Raw genomic sequence first — 21,564 nt, 5'->3', positions numbered from 1 at the left:
AAACTTGACAAAGATTACCAAAAGGGAGATTAAATATCTTCACATCTTCTGCTGATAGAGTTAACAGTAAAATATTTAAAACCCCAGTAGAGGTTATTCTAGGTAAGGGAGCGTTCAAGTATTACGTAACGCAGGTTAGGGGGGGGATAAAAAATCTTCAAAAATTGCGTTACGCAATAGTTAAACGCCCATTACAGTGCGTTTCGTAGGGGTGAAGGGGGGTCAAAACTCTTCAAAAATCGCGTTACGTAATACTTGAACGCTCCCTAACAACAGATATATAAAATTATTATGTAAAAACGTACCCATAAGCTCATATCATCATCATCAGTAGCTCGACAACCCTTTTTGGGTCCTGGCTTGTTCTAGGATTTTCCGCCATTGTGTTCTGTTCCTTGCTTTGTTCCTCCAGTGGGTAATCTCAAGTGTTTTCAGATCTTGTTCCACTTGTTCCATGTATCTAACTTTGGGTCTTCCCTTTGACCTTCTCCCTACTGGTGTTTGCTTCATTATATGTTTTGGTGTTTCGTGTTTCGGTCTCCAACATTCGTTCAACATGGCCCATCCAGCGCAGACGTCCGATCTTGATGGATGTTATGACGTCGGGTTCGTTGTATGCTGCGTATAGTTCAAAATTATATCTTCTGCGCCATACGTCATTTTCTTTCACCCCCTTATACAGTATGGTGTAAATGAAAGGAATAAATTCGTTATTTCGTAAACTGGTGACTTTAAGGAAAAATCCCGAAACAGGTCGATTTTTATTTTGAAATTATGATATTTTGGCATATATGTCATACTATTGACGTCATCCATCTGGTCGTGATGACGTAATCGATGATTTTTTTAAATGGGAATAGGGGTCGTTGACTGCCAAAAGTCTTTTGATTGTGAAGCTGGATAAATCTGTGGCCCATTTTAATAGAAGTGAATACACCAATGCACCTGGTGACACTTATTAAAAATCTGTACCAATCCAATATAGCAACAGTATAACTAGATCAGAAGTTCTCAAACCAATTCAAGACCGAGAGAGGTGTTAGGCAAGGATGCGTGTTGTCACCTGACTTATCAACATTTATGGTGAACATGTCATGAGGATGGCTTTAGAAGGATGAGCCGGTGGAGTAACAGTAGCTGGTAGGAAAATCTCCAATTTAAGATTTGATCTCCTGCGAAGAGTTGAGTATGAAAGCAATAAAGTTGGTCTGAAAATCGATAAAGCTAAGGCAAAAATAAGGTGGTCGACAGATTCCACACTATTCAACTGACTAACGTGTTACAGGAATACCAGATAATAAACAGTTTTGTCTATCTCGGCTCTAGTGTAACAAAGGATGTAACAAAGGTGAAGCAGAAGTTCGGAGACGTATTGGTATGGCAAAAAATGCGATGAGTTCCCTAACTAAAGTTTGGAAAGACAGATCTATCTCTCAAAATATCAAGATGAGACTGATGAATGTCCTTGTATCCTCAATATTCTACACTTGGACTCTTCGCGCACGCGAGAACCAAAAAATTGATGCCATTGACATGCGGTTTTGGAACGCTGCACATACATTGGACAACTCATAGGAAAAACATTTCCATTCTAAACCAACTCGAGATTAAAAAAAGGCTGTCCAAAATATGTCTGTAACGACTTCTGCAATTCTTCGGTCACGTAGTTCGCAGATGAGACGATAGTTTGAAGAGATTAATAATTGTTTCTGGAAACGTTCCCTGAAAAAAATCAAGAGGCCGATCATCAACTAGATGGTCCGACCAAATTAAGAATTCAACTGGAAACTCATTCTGCGAAACTCTTAAAGCAGCTGAAGCTGAAGATAGAGACCAATGGAAAAAAAATGTTAGGAAGATTGGAAGAAATCACGATTCTCAGTAATGGGGAAACGACAAGAAAGAGAGACTACATCCTTACTAAGGAGAAAGTAAAGAGGAAGAAGGAGTTGGAAGACTATTTTGTTTATTGAACATGGTCACCCACACCCGTATACTTAGTCTTAAGTTACTTTGTAACGATATGATAACCACGGCAAGCGATGAGCTGGTCTACCAGAGACGACCGTAGAAGTGCCCGTGTTGGCGCATTCCTTCTTCATAACACCGCTGGGGGAAACTGAAGGAGAAGTGGCATCGAGAGCATATTTAAGACGAGCCTGGAGAATGAGAAAATCAGTTGTTGCTAACGTGTTGAATTACCAATAGCTCGATTGGCAGAGATGCACCGTATTTGAAGAGGAACTGTGCCTAGGCGGACGCCACCGTAGTGACGTGGCGTCCACCGTAACCGTTACCGCAGTAGGAGGTAGTAGCGAGGAACGAGTGACTGCGTGTCGCTGTTCAACCGTGCCGCATTGAAGTGAAATGTGGTGTCTCAGTGCCGGGATATATGGCTATGTTGATTTAACGTAGCGAGATTGTTATTGTATATATTGTATTGTTCATCGTATCATTTTAATATTACTATTATGTTCGGATGGCAGTAAGAAGTATAATATTGCTTTTCATTTGCAGAAGATAGAAATATATTTTATTTTTATTCATTTTAAACTGTATATAAGTATCTTAAATATATTTACTTTATTTTTTAACCTGTGTTTTACTGAATCTGTCGTCTTGAAAGAGCTACCCGTTACAACTTGGTATTACATTATGTTCACGAATATCTTGCAATATGTTTTTAATTTCACTTTTCGTTTCACTTCCTGTTTGGACCATGTTTATTATTAAGTTTGTCTTTCCGATTATTGATCGTTTTGCTGATGCTTTCTGAATTGCAATATCAATCGTATAGTGCAAATACCTCGTATATGACTTCTTACATTATTGCACCTCTTTCTCAGTTTTTTACATATTCAACTTTCTAATTAAAACTTTTATTATGCAAAAACCTTCGCGAGGTATGTAAACAATTTTCACTTAGAATTAAAATGACCTAATGAAAGTACTCAAAACCGGATTCGCTAAATATCATTCCACAACACACTTCAACGGCTTCTTGATATGCTGATTCTGACGCTGACAACATTATCACCTCAAGAAAATCGCTACTAGCAGCATTAAACCGCGTTTTTACGAGCACCAAGAGCCAAGAACACGAACGAACACCAAAGTTATTAATTCTAATTGACTTAGATACGTAAACATTAGTTTTTACTATAATTGCTTTTAGTATATTTTACTAAACCAGCTTGGTACAAGGTTACAAATGATGGCTTTCTTTTCTAAAGTTTAAAATATTTTGTTTTTGGAATATACTTATACTCAAATATATTTGGAATATACACTCTCACTACTAAGATTTATATTAAAGAAAATAATCGTTTCGTTTTGATTCAATTCAAGTCTCTTGCCATCCTCTGACACCTGATGTTTCGGAATTTATTCCTTGTCAAAGAGGCTTTGCAAGAAGACTGAATTGGATTTATATTATTACAGAAATGAATATTAAACTGACCAGACTTCTGAGTTGAACCGCGTCGATTTCGCTGTGCCGAGCTTTCGACATCCTCTCTGATGTCTTCCTCAGGACTCCGGGGTCTCAGTCTCCTTGGCTCACGGCGCCGTTAGCGAATCTGAGGTTGTTTAACTTGTTGCCATTAACATTATATGCCATATATTGACCGATTTGTAGTTTGAAGACGTCTTCTAGGGCTAGATTAAAATGTTTTGGCAATATTACGTCTCTTTGTCTAACTCATCTCTTAATGCAGATGGGTAATTGGGGGATGGGGTAAATGGGAATTTGTATTTTCGTCTAGTTGTACTATTATAGCTGCGTTTTCATATATGTATACTATGTATTAGCTGCCTATATCTCCAATCTATTCTGCAATTATTAATAGCTTGTTCTATGGCTCCCATCTCAATACTGTCAAATTTCAAATGTCTTTTCATAGTCTACGAAAGCAAGAAATACGGGTAGTTGGTATTCATTTGCCTTCTCTATCTATGCTCTCGTTGTCAGCAGATGTACTATATGCTTTTCGTAAGCCAACCTATTCTAGGGGTTGGTAATTATCCAGTTTGTAGACCAACCGGTTATTAATAATTCTGATAAAGGGTTTGTACATTTGATTAAGCAACGATAAAGGTCTTTAATTCTTTCACACACATTTCTCCTCTTTTTTGAGTAGGAGTATTACTAGACTCTTGTTCCAATCTTTAGGGATTTTGCTATTATGATACATCTATTACCTAACTCTGTTAGTAGGTATTGGGATTGATACTGCCTCGCTTGTTTTCAAAAGCTCGGCAATTATACCGCCATGCCTTGGAGCATCATTGGAGCTCTTTTTAAAGCTCTTTCTATTTCGAATCGCTTTATATTAATCTATTCTCTAAAGAGATTTACCATAATATTATGTTTATTATATTTCGTAGATAGTGTTTTGCAGGCTTTTGTCTTATTTTGTATTATTTTATATTCCAGCTGTTTCCCACTCGAGAGCTCTTTTAATAATTTCTTCAGAGTATACCTACATTAAAAAATAATGGCGACAATACACATCCCTGTCGGGCCTTTCTTTTAATTTCTTGTCGTAACTCTTCTGGCGTGTGTCCATTAATTCGTATATGTGCCCGCTGGTTATAATGTAGATACGTTATACTTCTAAAAAAAATTTTAAAAAATAAAATGGTTGACAAATATATTTAACAATATATATGACACAGGCATAATTTCCCAAAAATGGCTAGAATCAACTTTTATAAATCTTCCAAAAAAACCCAATGCGAGAAAGTGCGAAGACTATAGAATTATAAGCTTTATGAGTCATTTACTTAAAACATTTCTAAAGGTCATTCACAAACGAATATATCATATTCGTTTATATATTATATATTCACAAACGAATATAATATATTCGTTTGTGAATATGTGTATATTATACAAAGTGCGAGGAACAACTAACAAGAACACAATTCGGATTTCGTGATGCTCTGGGAACACGGGAGGCCCTTTTTGCTGTGCAAGTGCTATTTCAGAGATGCAGGGATGTAAATTGTGATATATACGTATGCTTTATAGATTACCAGAAAGCATTTGACAGAGTAAAACATCAAATTATTAACTCTAATGCATAAAATTGGAATTGACAACAAAGATCTAAGAATTATCAGAAACATTTATTACAATCAAACGGCCAAAATCAAAATAGAAAACCAGTTAACTGATAAAATTGCATTAGAACGAGAAGTACGACAGGGCTGTATTTTATCTCCACTACTATTCAATATTTACTCTGAATGGGTATTTAAGGAAGCTTTAGACGGTTGTGCGAGAGGAGTATTAATAAATGGTGAATGGTTGAATAACATTAGATATGCAGATGACACCGTAGTTTTTGCCGATAATCTGAATGATTTACAGATATTAAAAAATCGTATAACAGAAGTCAGCAACAGATACGGACTAGCTCTTAACATAAAGAAGACCAAATTTATGACAATTAGTAAAAAAGCAATATTAAACGCTCAACTTACAGTCAACCAACAGAATATCGAAAGAGTTGAGCAATATACATATCTGGGTACGAATTTAAATAGCCAGAATTAAATAAACAGAAATTAAACAGCGAATAATAAAAGCGAAAGCACCATACGTTAGAATGAGACCCATTTTCAACAGTCGAGACATATCATTAAAAACAAAATACCGTCTGTTGAAATGCTACATATTCACAGTTCTGCTCTACGGAATGGAAGCTTGGACACTAACTGTTGCATCTATGAATCGGCTCGAAGCTTTCGAAATGTGGTGTTATAGGCGCATCTTACGTATATCCTGGGTTGACCGAATTACTAATGTGGAAGTCCTGCGTAGAATGGGGAAAGAGTGTGAAATTCGCATAACCATCAAAACAAAAAAAATTAGAATATCTAGGACATGTAATGAGAAATCAAGAACGTTACGGCCTTCTCCAACTGATTCTCCAAGGGAAGGTAAATGGTAAAAGAGGACCGGAAAGAAGACGCATTTCCTGGCTTCACAATTTACGAAAGTGGTATAACACCACTACCACTGAACTGTTCCGCGCTGCGGTAAACAAAGTCAAGATAGCCATGATGATCGCCAACATCCGGAACGGATAGGCACTTTAAGAAGAAGATACTTCTAAGGCCATTGTAGTTTATTTGTTTTGTTTTGAAGATACATTATTTATTTATGGCCAACTTTATCGAAAGCATTGTTAGTGTTGTTATGAAATAGACGTACATATTTTGGTTTACATCCAAGCATCACTGGACTAGTACATTGAAGGCAAAAAGAGGTTCTCGGGTACCTACACCCATTAATGTCGATATCAAGTTTTTGGTACATCTTCTTCTTATTCTTTTTTCTCGACTTTCCCCTTTTCAGAGATTGTTCCTTGCTCTTCTTCTCCACTGGTTTCTATCCATCCTGGTATGTTCTTAATAAAACCTTTCTCTCTCAAGTTCTCTGCCACGCAGTCCTTTCATCTTCCCCTCGGTTTTTCTTTACCTCTCTCTCCTCAGTTTGGTGTGTTTGTTCAAATCTTCTTACCTACAAGATGATAATTTTAAAGCTATTTTCTGCAGATACCATACTACGCATTTTTTTAATCACACTGTATATATCACACTACATTATAACATTCAACTAAAATCACTCAAATTATAATCAGTTTATTTAACTTAATTACATTCATGTAATTTTGTCAATTAGGTAATAAAAGTTTTAAAATAAAAAAAAAACAAAATATTTTATGATTTTTTTTGCTTGCTTACATTTAATCGCTACAGCTTTTGCGACTACATACTAGGATTAACAGGTGCTATGCTAATGATTTTACAAATAATTGGCTTCATTCTAATTATTGTTTTATCAAGTTCTTTTTGTCCCTTTTAATAAAAATTTGCAGAATCTTATGATGAAATCAATCATATTAGTTAATGAGACTTGATAATATAACGATTAAAATGAATCAGAATATGTCTGTCGTATTTTTTTATTTTTTTAACTAAAAAATCTAGCTACAGAGACTATAAAAATGACAACACTGAAGAACACAATTTTTTATGGTTTTTATTACAATAGAGGTGGTATTTTTTAAAATAACCATTTTTGGGTCTGAACTGAAACCATAAAAACTCTTTTTGCATAATTCGCTCCAAAGTGCCACCACAAATGATAATTTCACTATGCGTGTGTTGTAAAATATGGGCTTAATTTTTTTTAAAACAAAATATGAAAGATATTCAGAAAATTAGATATTCTACTTAATTTTTCGCATATATCTCAAGAACTATTGGTTTTAGAACAAGTTTTAGAACAAAAAATACACAAAACAGTTAAAAACAGGCTTTTTTGAGTTTATTTCCCATACTAAAATCAAATTTAAGACATGAATTTAAAAAAAAATTAATAATTTTCAAAAGTTAAAAACAAAAACTTCTGGTACTTGAAATTTTTTTGCATTTAGATGAGCATTGAAGTTTATACCTAAACCTATTTTGAAAAATTAAAATACGGCGAAGAGTTGCCGAAATGAAAACCCTAAGAACAATAGTGGAGAAAACAAGAAGAGACAGAGTGAGAAATACAGACATTAGAGAGCAATTTAAAATTCAAGACATTGTAAGATGGGGAATGCAACGCAAGAAGATGTGGTACACCATGATGTAAGACGAATGGATGAGAATAGACTCCCAAAAATTGCCCTAGAAAACAACCCGCCCGATTCAAGACCCCCCGGAAGACCACCAAAAAGATGGAGGGATAGTTGGCAATCTACCTCCCAGGAAATTAACCAGACGCAGCTTCAGAATTAAACAGATCGAATGATCTTCAAGAAGTAAAAGAAGAAGAAGAAAATACGGCGATTAGAAGAGCCTAGAAAATTTTTAAAAAAATTGTTTTTAGGCTTATAAGCAATTTGAATAACTTCATCAATTGTTAATGAATTTTAATTTTTAAAACGGATTTTAAAAGTGCTTTGAAAAACGCTTTAAAAGAAAGAAAAAAATAGATCATTTTTTCACTACTTACTTCCGGAGTTATGATCGGTCAAATTTGACTGGCATTTACAACAATAGTACCAAGGTTTGAGGTCTGTTTTTTTTTATAAAAACCTATATTATACGAATCATTAATTTGGTACAATCTTATGTAAAATTCAATATCAAAACTTTTATGTCTGATACAAAATTGTCCTAAAATTGTCCAGTGGTTCTTAACATATATGCGAAAAAAGAACGAATAATATCGAATTTTTTAAATTTATTTCATATTTTGTTTAATAAAACGTTAAGCCGGAAATTTACAACTAACATATAGTGAAATCATCCTTTTCTAGTGATATATTGGGCCGATTTATCCAAAAACCTGCGTATATATGCTTCATACCCAACTTAAAACATATACTACTGCCTGGACTAATAGTTAAATAATAACCATTGTGTCAATGTTTCGGCAATGACCCACTTGCCATTATCAGGTCAGATTAGTTCTGTTTTTTTAGATGTTGAAAAGTAGCTGATCTCTTTTGATTTCCTTTTTTGAATGAATAAAAAGGTTAATAATTATTAACGATCAATAATATACGTCTCTGTAGGTGATTGTACATTGTAAATTGTAAATTATTTTCTATCTTTTATAAATAAAACTTACACTTTCCCTCCTTCCCTATAGATGTCACCACAGTTCTTCTGGTGGACAGTCGCGGGAGGTCATCTTTTGGAAAATTCCTAAACGTAAAACCCGACCTCGGCCTTATCACCTCTACAGCCCGTACCTTTATACAAGAAGGTGTTACTACGGAGTACGCCACACAAGTACTAGGTACCACCCTCGACAATGGACGATTATACGCTCATTTACTTACGAAAAGTTCTAGGGTACTATACGACGATTCTCCTTCGAAGGTTCACGAGCCTCTGAACAAAAAATGGACCATCAACGAGAATGCCTTAAACGTGAAGCCTTTTATCAACAATGTAGACTATATTTCTCCTAGTCATGCAGAGGAATCTGTATTGTATACCACCAGAATATCAAATAGCAACAGTGAAGAGACACCTGCTCCTCAATTCGTAGACATCAAAAATACAGAAGAAGAAATACTAAAAGAAGCTCCTTCAAACAACTACAGAGTTCCATTCGAAGAACTAAAAAAGAATTCAGCGTCACAATCTAATGTCAAAGTCTTTAAAATTAGTCCTGAAATTCCAGACATCACTCACGAAAATATCATCAACCACAAAGAACTTAACGAAAAGTTAATCATACGAAACAATTTTACACCATCTAAAGTAAAACCATGGGACAATTTACCAACGTTTACAGTCAGGAATGAATTCTCGCCATCAGGTCTCTCATTTCTGGGAGATTTGCCTGATTTTGAAGCTCGAACTGAAAGATCTAAGCTCACTACACCTGCTGAAAGGAAAGCAAAACTTTTGTTCAAAGCCGGATTAACTAAACCTAATGCTAGAGACCTGACTTCAATCACTTACACTGGTTTTGCCGACTTTACCACCACCGTTGGTGATACTGTTATAATATTCTCGCCACACACTACAGAAAAAGTTAAGGATGCTGTCAAACCTACTAGGCTGTTACCACCTAAAATTAAATCTTCGATTCAACCAACAACTACGTTACTAGCACCTCCGCTAATAACCAAAGTTACTACATTTTTATCACAAGAACCTCCAATGGAAACAAAAACATTCAAAGGTCCAGAACTAGAAATGAAAACAACGTTACCTACTATGGTTATTGATAAAACAGACCGAATTAGGGATCCAAAAAGTCAAATAGTTGACGAACATGTAGATATGGATGCTAAGTCTGCTGTTTTGGCGCACGAACAAGGCAAAGAAACCACCCAAGTGTTTTCACCAGATGTTATCCAACCATCTGAGACACAAATATCTATGCTATCTACGCCGTCTGAAGAAGACATTGCTAAGATATTTGCATCACTGCAAGCATTACAAAAACAATCAACTCAAAGTTTAGACTCAGTTGTACCTTCCATCGAAAGTAGCATCGATGAAAGCAAGATACAAACTACAGGAGGAGCAACTACTATCTTCTTTGACGACGACGTGATAGAAAGTACGTCAGTCTTCCCCACAGAAACATCAGTAACACTACAAGAAGAAAAGGTAACTACAGAATCAGCCGAAACTTTACCAACAACGATAGATGATGAAGAATCTACAAGTGAAAACTTGTTAACTACTGAAACTGACTTAACGACCGAACCAATAAAACTAACCACTCCTGAGAATGAAGTCGACGTAATTTGTACAGATGGAAGCCAGGTCCTAGCTACAACTGCTTACAAAACTTTAACCTACCTTACCACGTTCTTTATTCCTGCAGACGACAGTACCACCACCTCTGTCAAATCAAATGAAGTTGTTTCAACAGAAATTGGTTTCCAAACTAGAGCTTGCCAAGATATTGCACCAAGTTTACCAGTTACAACTCCTTCTGCGAGCCAATCTCCAACTACCACCGAAGAAATTATTACTACTCAAGAACAAAAAGTAGAAACCACCATTGATGCTGAAACAGAAAGAACAGAGACGACAACAACCGAACAGGAAATTACTACAGCAAAACATATCGAAACTACAACTGCTGAAGTTACAACCGAAGAACATACAGTCACCGAATCTGTTACAGAAGCTACAGAAACTACAACTGAAGATGGTGACGAATTAGAAATTATTTACAAAACCTTGTACACCACTTACACTTATCTTACAACATATTTCCAAGAATCTACCTCATCTATATCTAGCAGAACAGTAGTCACAACCAACGTAGTCACATCCACTTTGGATCCCAAAATGGAAAGCACAATTGACTCACTAGAAGGTATCATGGATAGGGATGAGAGTTCTAGCTCTAAATACAAAACAAAAACAGTATCATTTGAAGATCTAGCTAATATAACACCTACTAGCACTATACCTGTTAGTCCAACTGTTAGTGTTCTTGACGACGATGTAGAACAAGAATCTACACCTTCGTTAGATGACACAAAAGTAAATGCTGTAGGTGTTAAAACGTATTATACAACATACACATATTTCACAACTATCTTTGTCGATGGTGAAACCGAGATCTCCAGTAGGACAGAAGTTTATACTAACTACGTAACACCTTCCATACTGGCAACTGCTTCATTAAAAGATTTAGAAACTACCAAATTAGCAAACTTTTCTGAAGATGACGATGATGATGAAGATGAAGACGATGAGGACGACGATGAGGAAAGTTACACGAAGAAAAAGCTTAAACTTTTATCAAAAATAAAGCCTGAGAGTGTCTACAACACTATATCCAGGCAAAAATCTGTAACCACTGAAAGTGGCGTCACTTCTGGTACTGAAGATTCTACCACTACAGAAAATAATGAAATTTCTGACAACGGTCTTGATTTGAGCGAATACGAAACTATCTCTACCATGGTAACTGATGTAAGAAGTTCCACTTCAGAAGGCGACAGAAGAATAATCGACAATTTAGACAAACGTAACGTTCTATTGGATGATCAAATAGTATCTGAATCAAACAATGACTCTGAAATATTACCTTCCCCTACGTTACTACTACAAACCAGTTATACCACATTCACTTACTTCACTACGATGTATCATGGTACTACCTCCAGTAACGTAGTTAGTAGACTAGAAACAGTTACTAATGTAGTTACGCAAACATTAGAGCCCACTCAAATGCCCACCACTGAGGATCCGAATGCACCAGTAACATATTTCACTACATTCACTTACTGGACTACTCTGTACAAAGACGGTACCACAAAAATTACTAGCAGAGAAGAAACAGTTACTAACGTTGAAACTGCGTCCATTAAACCCACCAGTACTTTAGCAGTTATAGTACCCACGGCGACAATTGACTTAACTACATCTTCAACTGAAGTAGAAAGTGTCTATCCAAGTACCGTTGGAGAAGATGCTCTTACAACTTATTACACCACTTACACGTATTATACTACTTCTTATATCGGAGATAGTACTGTTCTGAACAGTAGACTAGAAACAGTTACCAATGTTTTGAACAATACTGCTGATATAGACTCAAACTACATAGGACGAGCCATTGGGTCGTACGATAAAAACAAACTAGCTAGCTCTGACAAGCCTGCTTCCAATATTAGTAGTACTAGTACTATTAAACCAACTGGTTTACTGTCTACTATAGTGAATACAATAGAAAATAACGGTACTACCACAGTCTTATCAACAGATGTTTATGGTACTTACATAGATGGCTTGTACGCTAAAGTACTAGAAAGCTCATCCAGCATCCTTACTAGCGAGATAAAAGCATCACCTGTGAGTGAAACATTGAAGCCCACTGGAGTAGTAAGTATTAATCAAGGAAAAATTGTAGATGCTGAAGGTGTCAGTACTCTATTCTACACAACACAAGCAGTTGGAACGTATATAGATAACTTATATGCTCAGGTAATTGAAAGTACCAGTTCTCTTACTGTTGACGAAGAAAAGAAAGCAGGTTTACCTACAGATTTACCTATTGCTCATAGAACTGGTTTAGTAAGATTAATAGAAGGTTCCATTGTTCAAAACGATACAACCACATACTACGAATCAAAAGTGCTGGGTACTGTTATAGATGGACGGTACGCTCAGATTATAGAAAGTACTTCGAGCTTTTTAGTGGGTCAAAAAAGCTCGATTCAACCTGATTCTGTGACTGGAATTCAGCCGTCCACAACACAAGGACCTGATAAGGATCTTACTGCAACAAAGCTTGTGTCACCTTCTCCCGTAGCAATAGAAGGTTCAATAGAGGATTCCACGAAAATTGATGATGAATCCACGACTGAAGAAAACGAAGAAGAGGAGGAAGATGACAAAGGTAAAGGAAAGTCAAGACTAACATTCCAGTCCAAGAAGAGAACGTTTACTCCAGCAATTAGACCATTTGCTTCGAGGCAGCGCCCATCTTTTGCTCCTAAACGTAAACAATCTGGACAAAGTACAGCAGCTACTATTACAAGAAGTGATTTTACTCCTACAGTGACGGCAGTACCGGCTTCTAAAGCTAATAGATTTGGAGGTAGAAGATCCTCATCGGGAGCAAATACTATCAATCCAACAGCATCTGGTAGCAGAAGATTCTCCAGAACAAAAGGCCCCAGTTCGTCTACTGGTTTTGGTGGTAGACGTAGTAGCTCTTCTAGAATTCAGCCTACAAGCGCATTTGGATCTAGCACCAGAAGAGCTGGGTTAAGATCATCTAGTGGTATTCCCAATCGTTCTAGTTCTTTGTTTGGAGCGAGACCAAGAATAAGACCAACTTTGGCATCTGGATTGGTTCGGTCCCCAAGTTCTAACGTAATAAGTGAGACACCTTCAGATGATGAAAATAGTATTACTACTTTAGTTACTGAAAATCCCGACGAAACAGGTGAAGCAGGTGAAACCACATTGGAACTACAAACCACTACTGAACCTTCTTCTAGACGAAGTCAAAACCCTCTTTTGAAGTTCAGAAGACCCCCACTAGGAAGAACGACTCCAACAAGAAGTGCAAAAGCTAGAACAAGTGCTACTAGGCCTGTAACAACTAGTACTACCACCACAACTACATCAAGACCTAAAACTACTAGAGCTAATAGTTTACTAAACAGAGCTAGATCGAATGGTTTGTTCCCAAGAAGGAACTTATTCACTACTACATCAACAACACCTCCTCCAAAGGAAGAAGATGAACTAGGGGAAGACGATTTAGTTGAAGAAGGAGATGCCGAGGAAGATACTGATTATGAAAGTTCTTTGAGGAATACACAAACCGCTGAACCACCCTCAACAACAACCAAGGCTTCGGTTAGTAGAGGAAGATCATTTAATAACGTTCAAATCAAACCGTTTTTCAGAAAGAGGGCAAAAAGAGATACTTACTCGAGATTTAGGCGACCTACTGCTAAAACTACTTCCACTACAGAAGCTGAAGTAATTGAAGAAAAGACTGAAAAACCGGTAAAGGCTGTCACTAGAGGTAAATATTCTACTCGAAGCAGAACGAAATATTCCACTTCTACTACTACATCGACTACTTCCGCTCCTAGAAAGAGAATATCTCCCAGTAAAGCATCAGCACAAAGCAGGACCCAATTCACATTAAGAGAAAGTGACAAGAGGTCCAATTTTAAAAGACCTACTGCATCTAGTAGGGTAACTAGACCTACCACACCTAAAACTAGTGGAACAAGATATAGAACTAATGAAAATGCTAGAAGAACAAATGTTAACAACAGGCAGACAGCTAGAACTACTGTCAGAAGTAGAGGGAACCAAAGACAGAGACATCCTTCTAATGAATTTGAGCAAGACAATTTTATTCACCCACACAATGATGGTACTATAACAGTTACGCACCAAATACCAACAGAAGTGACAATTCCTGTTGTTAATGGTAAAATAACAGAGTACAAAAATATTATCACAGCAAAATATAGTACTGAAGTCTTGAACCCAAATCAATATTCTACTTCTATTAATGCTCTTGGTAAAGATGTTACGGTTTTACTGAGTGAAAATACCGACATAAACAATGGAGCAACTTTGATAACACACTTCGTGCTTAAAGAAACTCCAACGACGAGCATTACTTTTACACCAACCATCATCAATAGACGTAAAACATCTTTTAGGCATGTACTACCTAGTACCGTGTACGACGTTGAACCTGTGGTGAACACTATTCAGCCAAATCTTGCGCAAGCACCATTGGCGAATATATTGTTATCCCAGTTACTCTTAGGAGGTCTACAGCCACAACCAAATGCTTTGTTAGGATACCCTCCACCAGGATTAGTACCATTAAGTCCTACAACAGAATTAAAGACTCGAACAACGACCTACGTTACTACTGTTACTAGTGAAACATCTACAGTTATACCTTTAACATTCAGAGGTAAAGAAATTCTCACCACGATCATTGATAGTAGTATAAATGTGGTAACAGCAACAGAATTCTTAACGGATACAGTTGTGGTGACACCAACTCTAGGATATCCTCCCCCACAACTCAATACAGCGTTACTCATACCACTTTTACAACAACAGCTGCAACAGCAACAGCAGCAGACTCAACAACAACAGCAATTCCAAAGGCAGGTCCAATTTAATAACAATTTGCCAACACCTGACAATGTCTATAATATAAATGACAATTTAGATGCTGAAAGCTTGTTCCAGGAACAAGAAAGGTTTAATTTAGCTATTGAAGATGAATTTACAGACATCCAAAAGCCAGTGGAAATCGAGGAAGACGTGGAACCTACCACCAAACGAAAGGTTAGCAGGAAAAGTAAAAAAATTAAACCTATTGTGACACCCACAGAACGACCAAAAGAAACGAGTATTGTAACACTATATGTATCTGGACGAACTCCAGGAGAATTTACAACCCTACTATCCACCATTATAATTGACGAAGAAAACAATAGCAGGTCTAAAAGAGAAATTAGAGTAGAACCTTCAAGGATAGTACAAAATGCAATCATAAACGATGGCGAGAGTTTTGACGATTTTATAATGGCTGGTGTTAAGGATGTTCCTCTAGAAACTTCAGAAGTTGCAACTGAAACTGAGAGTCTAGAAAGTATAATAGGGGACGTCCAAAAATATATCACCACTCATGTTCCAGATTCTAGCAAAAACGTAGTGTATGTAAAATCATCTGTGAGATCAGATGATTTTTTAGTCTAAAAGACCTTAGCAGACATACCCCCTTCATGCCAAAGGTCATAGCTTCTCTTAACAAAGGGGGAATTCAACAAAATTCACAAACACATAGATATAAGCGTCAAGTGACACAATTAGGCAGTAACAATTCCAGTAAAAAGAAGAGAAGGGTTGTAAAAAAATTGACAAGGGTACAACTGGTATCGAATGGTACATTAGACGATAGTGATAATCAAAATTTAGAAGGTGATGTTAAAAAGATAAATCAAGAAGCCACAACTAAGAGAAAGCTACGTAGGATAAAAATTAAAAAGAAGAAATTACGACAGAATATTGTCGTGCAGGATGATCAACATTTACAAGAAGCCACTAAGCCCAGAAAAAGAATTGTAGTCACAAAGAAAAGACTACTAACTAGAAACAAATATTCTGATAGTGTATCATACAGTGAAACTGATACACCACTATCTAGTACAAAAACATATCCGTATCAGAATATCAATGAACACACTAGAGGCAATCATGAATATGAGAACACTTCCGAAGAGAACGAAATAGATGACTATTCAGATGATGATGATGATGACAGTGAAGAGAATGAAGATGATGAATATGATGATGATAGAGAAGAAGATGAAAACCATTTAGACTACAGACCAAAATACCTAGACGATGAAGACTACGGAGATGATACAACAGAACAAAACGAGATTGTGACGCTGAAAGAGTCCGATTTTTTCTATACCAATTTTGAAGATGAACCGATAACCACAGCAGATTTAATACCTCCAACGGAGGTATACACTGAGAACCCAACAATATTTACTAATGCCTCAACAGCAACTGAAAGTGTTAAAAATGAATTGACTACAGAGAAAGAAGTGACAACAGAGGAAGAAAAAGGAACTACTTTGATTAATTCTGAGCAAGACAAAGATGTAACGACAGAAAGACAAAATTTACCTATCGAAATAACTTCTGAAACAGATAAAGGCAGCTCTGTGTCAACAACATCTGATGTATCATCAACAGAAGCAACTTCCAAACGCAACTTAGAAGATATCACTGAAGAAATCGAAGACATTAACGACACACCAACTTTCCAAAATATTCCTGAATATGAACCCTATTTCCCAGAACTAATAGAATCACTGGATGCTCCCATTGTCCTCTTCAAAACGACAGTTCTATCTTCTATCGAACTCTTGACTAAAACCGTTGTACAAAGCAGACTCAGGACCTATACTTACGTTATAACGACTAAAGCAGGCGACGAGCAAGTGGTTACTTCCACTACTGAAGTAAAACCTCACACAAAAACGACAGTTACTACCGAATCGATTACACGACTTAAAACATTGACACTCTTAGATATAGACCCAACAAGTACCTTAACCAGTCCACAACAACCTATATCTTCTGTTCTGGATAAATCTCAATCTGTCCAAGGTGAGTTATCTTTTGTATAAAATTTGCTTCATTAAAAAAACTTAATTTGGTTATACACAGCATTTTTCAAAAATGTATAGTATAATTATTCACAAAGAAACACAGTATTATTATAAGCATGAGTAAAATTGTTAAATAGTTTACAATGCGTGCGTCTTAAAACGACACTCTGCGTAGGTTTCTGAGAAAAATCCGGTGAAGTTAAATCTGAAAATTTGAGTGGCTACTTTAGTATTTACCAATCTACTGCAAGGAAAGTTATTGTCGAAGATTTTTTAATTTTTAATAAGATAATAAGATAATACCTAGATGAATAAAATATGGAAAAATGAAGGCATCCCAGAAGATTGGAAAGTGCCACTAATAGTACTCATATACAAAAAAATGCGATAGGAGAGAAGAACTTAACATAGGATAGATAGAGAGGAAGAGAAGAACTTAACATAGGAATTGAAGTAGCAAATATAGAATAAGTTAAAACTTTTACATACTTAGGAATAATAAATAGAGGAAACGATCTCTAGAAGCAGAAATCAATAACAGTAGATAAAACGCTACAATTGTATCATACAATGAACAAAAATTTATATGTAGAAAAGAAATATCACGGAATACAAAAAATAAAGTTTTCACAGCAGTTTATAGGCCTGTTTTAACTTTTGGAAGTGAATCCTGGGTACTAACGGAACAGAAAAAGAACAAGATCTTTAAATAGAAGCTAAAACATCTTTTGAATGCATTATACTCGGGATTTCTTGGGAATTTGCTCGGAAAAAATTAGTAGGTAGGATTTATGCATGTAGGAATTATTTTGTTACCAGTGGCGTAGCAACAATTGGATAAATTTCTGTAAGCTCTGTGCCTCTTTGCTGTATATAACCAAATTGAACTGTGTATTGTATAGAACTTAGATTATTTGACTACTTTTGAAAATCTTTCTTTCATCTCTATTCCAAATTTAACAAAAAATGTAAATATATCTGTAGTATACTTAGAAATTATGTTTTTTGTTACTTTGAATAAAAATTTCTCGGATATGTAGCTGTTATTCAAAATTGTAGTGGGAAAATTATTACTAAAATCAATAGAATGTTAGAAAATTACTATACTTATAGATCATAATTATCTAGTTAGTATAAAAAATGACAAAATTATTTTTTGCCCATAAAACGTTTTTTATGCATTTTAGAGAAAAATAGTTCAAATAAAAGTTGTGGATCTTTTCATTAATTGGCGAGTTCATTAATTTAATTTAATTTCTAAATTAAAATACTTAAACAATTGACCGAAATAATTTAAAAAATCCCTTATTTTTATAGTAATTTAGAAATGTTAATAACTTTGTTTTTTGTATAATGGCATGTAATAAAACTACTTAAAATTATGACAATTTTATATACATAATGGACAAATGGCATCCAATAACAGTTTTTTTACAATATTTTCTTTCCTACTAATTTCACAAGAAAAACATTTATAAGCAAAATTAAATTAAAGAAAATTTCTCACAATTTATGTATTCACAATTTTTTGTAAAATCAATAGTTTTTGGCGTACGAGCGCCTTCAAATATATTTCAATATGCGTTTTGGAAAATTCCAGACCACCTGGAGGTAGACACATATTGTAAAAAAACTGTTGTTAGGAGCCATTTTTTCAATATGGCGGCGCATTCGGCGGAAATCTATAAAATTACCAATTTTCAATAATCCGGAAAAACTTTTCAGGTAATCCCCTTTTTTCATCAAATAACTGAGCTATTACATGTACATCAAACATTTTTCTCGTTTTAAATCTACCGCAGTAAATATTCAAACTTGTAGTGATTCACTAATTTATAAATCCTCAACTCAAATTTAACATAACTTTTGATATTTAGACAACCAAGTTAGAAACTACGATGAAGCTAGGAACCTGGCCACGAGGATTATGTCTAACGGTGTCGAAGTAATAGTAGCTGGAGACAAGACCATCCCGGGGGATAAAGACTATAAGAGGTTACTCACGTCAGGAACGTATAAAGGAGTTACGCTGAAACCTAGTACGTTGAGGGAGAATATGCTGATGATGTTGCCTCAGGATTCGTCAAATGTAAGTATTGGTCAAGTGTTTATATTTTTCGTAAGAATAATAACATAGCCTAATTTTACAATCAATAGATATTACAAGAGAACCAGGAAGTGAAGTATCGAGGTAAAAAAAGAAGAGGAAATAGATGAGATCAAAATTAGAGAAGGTGTTAGACGGGGTAATTATTACTAGAGAAATACCAACAGAATGGCTGAAGTCTGAATTTATTGCACTTCCAAAAAAAACAAGAGCCAAAAAATGCGAATAATGCCATATGATGTCTGATGAGTCATCTCCTAAAATTGTTCTAACCAGTTTGTGTTCATAAATGCTGTTGGTACGAGAGAGGCTTTGGTCTCAATACAAGTCTCATTCCAGAGATACAGAGCATTTGATGAATGGTGAAAATCATGCGTGGAGTGAGGCAAGGCTGTATTTTGTCTCCTCTAATCTTCAATATCTACTCTGAAAGAATTCTCATCGAATCTTTCCACGAAACTGAAAAAGGAATTCCACTAAATGGGTGACTACCGACTAAACAACATCAGGTGTACAGATGACACGATAGTATTTGTGGACAGCCTAGAAGACCTACAAGTCCTTATGAACAAAATCACGTATTATTATCAAGAGTATGGACTAAATATAAAAGTAAAGAAAATAAAGCTTATGATCATTAGCAAGAACAAGATAACAGAAGGTCAACTCTATGTCAACCAAACGTCTGTAGAAAGAGTGACGCATTACAATTACCTCGGCACCATAATAAATGAAGAATGGACCAAAAACCAAGAGATAAGAGAACGGATCGGAAAGGCTAGATCCACCTTCAACTGGATGGGGGATCTTCAAAAGCCACAACCTCTCTCTTGGCATAAAAGTAAGAATGCTCCAATGCTACGTCTCCTCTGTCCTTTTTTATGGTGTTGAATGACTTGGAAAGAAAGTATGTGCAGAAAATTGGAAGCATTTTCGATGTGGCTATATCGGAGAATACTTACAATCCCGTGGAATGATCAGGTCACAAATGAGGAGATTCTCAGAAGAATTGAGAAGAACGGAGAGGTACTGATCATCATCAAATCTCGAAAGTTGATTTTATATGAACGCCTGCAAGCCATCCTGCATGGAAAAATATTTGGAAAGCGAGGTCCAAGAAGAAGAATGTTATTCCACAATGAAGGCAACGCCTAAAGGAACATGCTAAGGCAAAAAACTGATTTTAATTTTTTTTAGGGTTATGGTACTATTGAAGTCGGGGTGTGATGGGTGTATTCTGTATATAGTTCTTTGATTAATTAGGAATATGTCCTTCATCGCTTCACTTTTATTAATTTAAGCTTTCTATTTGTAGATTGACAGTTTGACCTCTTCGTTATATCCCAACCAGTTCATCACGAAGACATGTTTGACAACTTTCACATATTTGACGACGTTCCTAGAGGGCAGCACAACGACAGTGTCTAGTCATGAACAAGTGGTGTCTAATATAGCCACAGAAGAAAGGAATACGGGCAAAATACTTCCAACGCCAGCTGTTGGGGTCACACTTACGCAGGTAAAAATATACTAATTGGCTATATCAATATTAGTGTATAATAATACATTAATTTCTGGACATTTCGGTCGTGATCTGATAGCTCATCCAGGTGTTTCATCCAGAACCTCTTGCTTAAGTTTGACTATCTTATATATAAAAATCAATTGCTGTGCGTTAGTCTCGCTAAAACTCGAGAATGGCTGGACCGATTTGGCTAATTTTGATGTTGAATTATTTGTGGAAGTTCAGGGAAGGTTTATACGGTTTTATATTGTCATTTTAGTAGCCACCAAAATTTTTACAGCTATATGTATAAAATGCTCTTTTTACAGTGTTTGTTGCCATACTCCTCCGAAAGGACTTTACAGATTTTTATGAAATTTGACAGGTATGTTCGGCCGTACTGGGAGTAGGTTTATATCTATATTTTATACCTCTACGTCATAAGGGGGTTACGTATTACGTCATAACTCTAACAATAATGACGTGAAAAATACGAAATTAAGTAGGTGTACTCCTTGCTGAATTTCTAACAGAATCGTACTAAAAGTTTTTCTCTAGCTCGATCGGTGTCCAAAATACAATATCTTAAGCCGTAGAAATATTCTGAGGACAGAAGAAGAACGAGCAACAAATTTCATCGAAGAAAAGTCCAACTGTTAACTTTTGGACTTAAATTGGGCAAAATATGAATTTCCTAATTTTTTGAAACTTTCAAAAAATATCTCTACCGAACTTTTCTGACGAACGGCAAGCAGGAGAGAAGTTCTAAGCACACG

General features: G+C 35.8%; 2 protein-coding genes across 2 annotated transcripts in view; both read left to right on the top strand.

Annotated features, from left to right (window-relative positions):
* Positions 1-15,750, top strand: part of LOC126888813 (uncharacterized) — a 308,938-nt gene extending 293,188 nt beyond the window's left edge. Inside the window, exon 3 of the mRNA XM_050657201.1 lies at positions 8,657-15,750. Coding sequence (XP_050513158.1) covers positions 8,657-15,750 — 7,094 coding nt within the window. The remainder of the gene's footprint in view (positions 1-8,656) is intronic.
* Positions 15,751-15,776: 26 nt separating this feature from the next.
* Positions 15,777-21,564, top strand: part of LOC114340067 (uncharacterized) — a 32,740-nt gene continuing 26,952 nt past the window's right edge. Inside the window, exons 1-3 of the mRNA XM_050657200.1 lie at positions 15,777-17,175; positions 19,055-19,266; positions 20,600-20,803. Of these exons, the coding sequence (XP_050513157.1) occupies positions 15,777-17,175; positions 19,055-19,266; positions 20,600-20,803 (1,815 nt within the window). The remainder of the gene's footprint in view (positions 17,176-19,054; positions 19,267-20,599; positions 20,804-21,564) is intronic.

The sequence above is a fragment of the Diabrotica virgifera genome, chromosome 7 (assembly GCF_917563875.1).
Source record: "Diabrotica virgifera virgifera chromosome 7, PGI_DIABVI_V3a".
Taxonomy (NCBI): domain Eukaryota; kingdom Metazoa; phylum Arthropoda; class Insecta; order Coleoptera; family Chrysomelidae; genus Diabrotica; species Diabrotica virgifera.
Note: the sequence above shows the minus strand (reverse complement) of the source record. Positions and strands in the feature narration are given on the sequence as shown.